Source organism: Dermacentor andersoni, chromosome 2 (assembly GCF_023375885.2).
Source record: "Dermacentor andersoni chromosome 2, qqDerAnde1_hic_scaffold, whole genome shotgun sequence".
NCBI lineage: Eukaryota > Metazoa > Arthropoda > Arachnida > Ixodida > Ixodidae > Dermacentor > Dermacentor andersoni.
Window position 1 is genome coordinate 213,483,336 of NC_092815.1, and position 3,636 is coordinate 213,486,971.

A 3,636-nucleotide genomic window follows, 5' to 3' on the forward strand; every position below is an offset into this window, starting at 1 on the left:
TCTACCGCGTTGTGTTGTCACGACGGTTTAAAACAACGGTGTCTCGTCGATGTTTAAAAAGCGTATGTAGGCATAATATGCGACTTGTACGCGGAACACGTAACATATATATACTTTGAGCGTTGCTCCACGCAATCTGACGATCACGTCGAGTTGCGCGTTCCTATCGGAAACGCCCGCGCTTCAGCTTGTGATATGCATTTACAAACCGGGCGTTTTTACAGCCGCGGATGTGTGTTTGTTTGATATATGGAAAAACTGCGCGTTATCTCGAATACATACATTATCGTTGTCTAGACGTATGCTAAAGTGCACAGGAGCTTGAACATACACCTGAAAATTAAGCACCAGGCGTGTGAGGACGGATAGGTGGAAGCTCCGTCGTTTTCTTTCATTTCATGCAACTGAAGGGGCTATACGGCTTGCCTGCATTTATTTTCGTTATTTTTGTTGAGTTTGCTTGCCCAATTACAAATGAAATATATAAAAATCAGTGTGCTAGACTAGTCGGCATGCTGTTGCAAAGAAATGTGAGATGGTATCGCTTTTACCATGTAGATGCACATGTGTACAGCGTTTGAATGCGTTTGTTCTTGCTTTGCAGATGGAATTTGCCAAGCCAAATTCAAGAATTTGAAGGATAACTTCATAAAAACAAACTAAAATAAGGGACACGATGAAAAGTGGGGCCGGAGCCAAAGATGTACCCACAGTTAAATGGAAGCACTTTGAGGCACTGATCCCAATCATGGAAAAAGTGTACGAGGAGCCCATGTAAGTGATGTTACCAGTTAGGCAGATTCCAATTTCCACAGCATTATGGTGCTACTTTATTGTCGGTTTAACTTGCGATGTACACATAATTACACCACAAGTGCTTGTGGCTTGCTTTTTGTAGCACGTCATTATCTGTATTGAAGAGTATGCTCATTTCTTGTCAATACGAACTACTTTTACAGCATTTGCAGCAACATTGCCTTTGAGCAGACAGGAGGGTAAGTTGAGGAGACTATCACTCAATTTGAAGTTGACTTTCCTGCAACTTCACTGTTGCATGTGATTATATAAATTTTATGCGTGGTAATATTATTCCATAAAACTCATGCAAACATAAAGCAATAGTAATATGTGATGTCGTTTTCTACTACACTGCAGTGACTGATTGATCGAATGTTCATTAAAAATCAAACATCTGGCCAGCATCAACAGAGCATTAGATGCGTGACTGCAGCAGATGTTTTTATTTATGCTTGATGCAGATCAGACAAGTCTGCCGAAAGTGGCAGCGGAAGCCAGAATGACTCCCAACTCGAACTTTCATTGAATGAGATCCATGAGGTCGGGTGGGTGGATTTCGAGGCAGGCAGCAGCGCTCATCGAACTCCCAGCAGTGACACCTCTGAAACGTAGTGATATCATGTTTTATTGCATGTTGACTTATGGAAACCAAGCTTTGTAATGTGCTACCCAGTGCATAACCTTGTGCTATCTTTCCTGCAGGCCACAACAGACAGATTCGCAGGAACCGGAAGTGGAGGCTCCAAATAGAAGGCAAGGAACTTGTGGAATGTGGTGTGTTGAAATTGTTGGAGGTATGTACAATAATTTTAGTCTTTCCGCAGTGCATCAAGGTCACGAAAATATCGAAGGACTTCAAGAAGCCAGAAGACGTAAGTTGCGAAATACATGACGTAAGCTTTGTGGAGCATTATGAAAATGTATATATGTCCACTTGCAGTCCTTGCGACGATGGCTCTGGGACCCTGGCTGTGGCAGCTGAGTGTCTTAGCCACATAAAGGCATCACGAGAACAAAGGGAGCAGCAGAAAGACGTACTGCACCATTTTGCGCATACCATGGTTGGTATGCTACGCACTTTGCCTGCGGATGACCAATTTGACATCATGCATTCTGTGCACAACTTAGTGTACGATAAAATCAAAGAGGTCAGACGACGGGGAAATCCAAATGAATAAATTGTAGTTTATTAGTACTGTACTGGTTTCTTGTATTTTATTTATTGCTGTAATACTTCCAGTGCTCCAACACAACTTTGTCTACACTAAAATTTTAGACGTCAATGAACACAAGATTGAATTGGCTAGATGGTGAGATTATTACATACAAGAAAATTGCATAGTCATCAAGGTACGTATTTAGCGGAGCATGATGATGTGCTAAGAAATTTCATTGTAGAAAATTCATGTTTTCTAAAATGCATTTGGATGGTTAGTTTTCTGTGTAGCCAGTGTGTTCTTCTGGGGACTTTTTTTAGGAATTGGTAGGATAAACTCATTAAATGTATTGGATAGCTGGATATAAAGCAGACCTGCATTCCCATGTGGGTGCACTTATGAAACAACAAGGGTAATAAAAATGCAAATGATTAGCAAGTGGTTAATTCATGACATACTGCTTGCATTTATTTTTGTTGTATTGTTTCACTGATGTTATTATGCTGTAAAACCGTGTAAATAAAGTCGAACTTACTTGGCTGGTTACCATCTGCAGTCTTTTACGTGGCTCTCTTGCCACGGCACCCTCCCCTCTGTGATGAAATATCTGCAGTTTGTCGCGCATGGCATAAGCAACCATGTAAATGAAGGATTTCCATTAGAGCACCTTATTTACGAAGCATAATTTCCCTAAATATTGTTTGTTTCCTTAAGTTAGCTGAAATACTGTGTAATACAGCAAGAACATCTGCAGACCCAACACACACATTGTAATCATGAAGCGAAGCATTTGTGACGCACATAATTCTATGTAAACTGCCTAATTTTTGTCCAATGCAATGTGTAACCTGCAATGTTCATTCACAACACAGGTTCCTTGGGCATTGTTATCACATCACGTTTATGACTGGCATCGTTATGTGCAGGGTTTGTACACTGCGCAATCTAGATATAAATGCAAAGAGGAGTTGAGGCAGATGCACAATGTAAGGCGCTTCATAATGGACGATGAGGCAAGTATGGAGAGGAGAGCCACAAGAACAGATAGGTGTAGACACATGAAAAATTCTCGAAATTTTATAATGCTTGTGCGACAGTGCCACAAGAACCGGTGTTGCAAATGTAAGAAATGTTAGCAAACTGCTGATTTCATTGAAATTAAGTACTATACCATCAAAGGGTCAGTGCATTGCGATACCTGACATCTTGCTCTTGGTTATCTGTAGGAATTACCTTGTTTGAAAATGCAGAACATAGATGCGCTCTGTTCATTTGCTCAACATAGCAGTGACAGCTTTAAATTCAAGTCTCTTGGGGATATCTATACATGCACTATTCCAATGAAGGCCCTGTGTTCATTGCAGATACGTACGAGGCAATACTGCATGCACTGGTTTTACGTTGTAATATCTTGTTTGAGCGGAACATAGGTGTTCCCTCGTAGTATACTGGTGGAAAACATGCAATCGTAAGAAATACCAGTGCTAGTACATACATATGTGTGTGTGTTAGTGCACACAGATGCACCGAAGTAGTGGCACACCAACTGACATGAAATCGTTGCAAGCTAGGCAAAAAATGTTAGCTTTAACTATGTGACTGCAACTTGTGTGTGCATGGAAGCAGTACTTCCGTAGCTCTTCCAACATTGCCTGGCTGAGTGGCAACCTGCACCATTCAA

The 3,636-nt window shown here is 41.1% G+C and overlaps 1 protein-coding gene across 1 annotated transcript; it reads left to right on the plus strand.

Moving 5' to 3' along the window:
* Window positions 1–627: 627 nt before the first annotated feature.
* LOC140216011 (uncharacterized) lies at window positions 628–1,993 on the plus strand. The gene is made up of 5 exons (XM_072286303.1): window positions 628–774; window positions 960–995; window positions 1,260–1,406; window positions 1,501–1,670; window positions 1,739–1,993. The coding sequence occupies exons 1-5, from the start codon at window positions 677–679 to the stop codon at window positions 1,795–1,797; spliced, it is 510 nt and encodes a 169-aa protein (XP_072142404.1). The 5' UTR covers window positions 628–676; the 3' UTR covers window positions 1,798–1,993.
* The last annotated feature ends 1,643 nt before the right edge of the window (window positions 1,994–3,636 follow it).

Excerpts from the sequence above, each read along its gene's own strand:
- LOC140216011 (XM_072286303.1), top strand. The coding sequence starts at position 677 with ATGAAAAGTGGGGCCGGAGCCAAAGATGTACCCACAGTTAAATGGAAG. Across the intron at positions 1,407-1,500 it reads AGCAGTGACACCTCTGAAAC|GCCACAACAGACAGATTCGC; the intron begins GTAGTGATATCA and ends TCTTTCCTGCAG. Across the intron at positions 1,671-1,738 it reads ACTTCAAGAAGCCAGAAGAC|TCCTTGCGACGATGGCTCTG; the intron begins GTAAGTTGCGAA and ends GTCCACTTGCAG.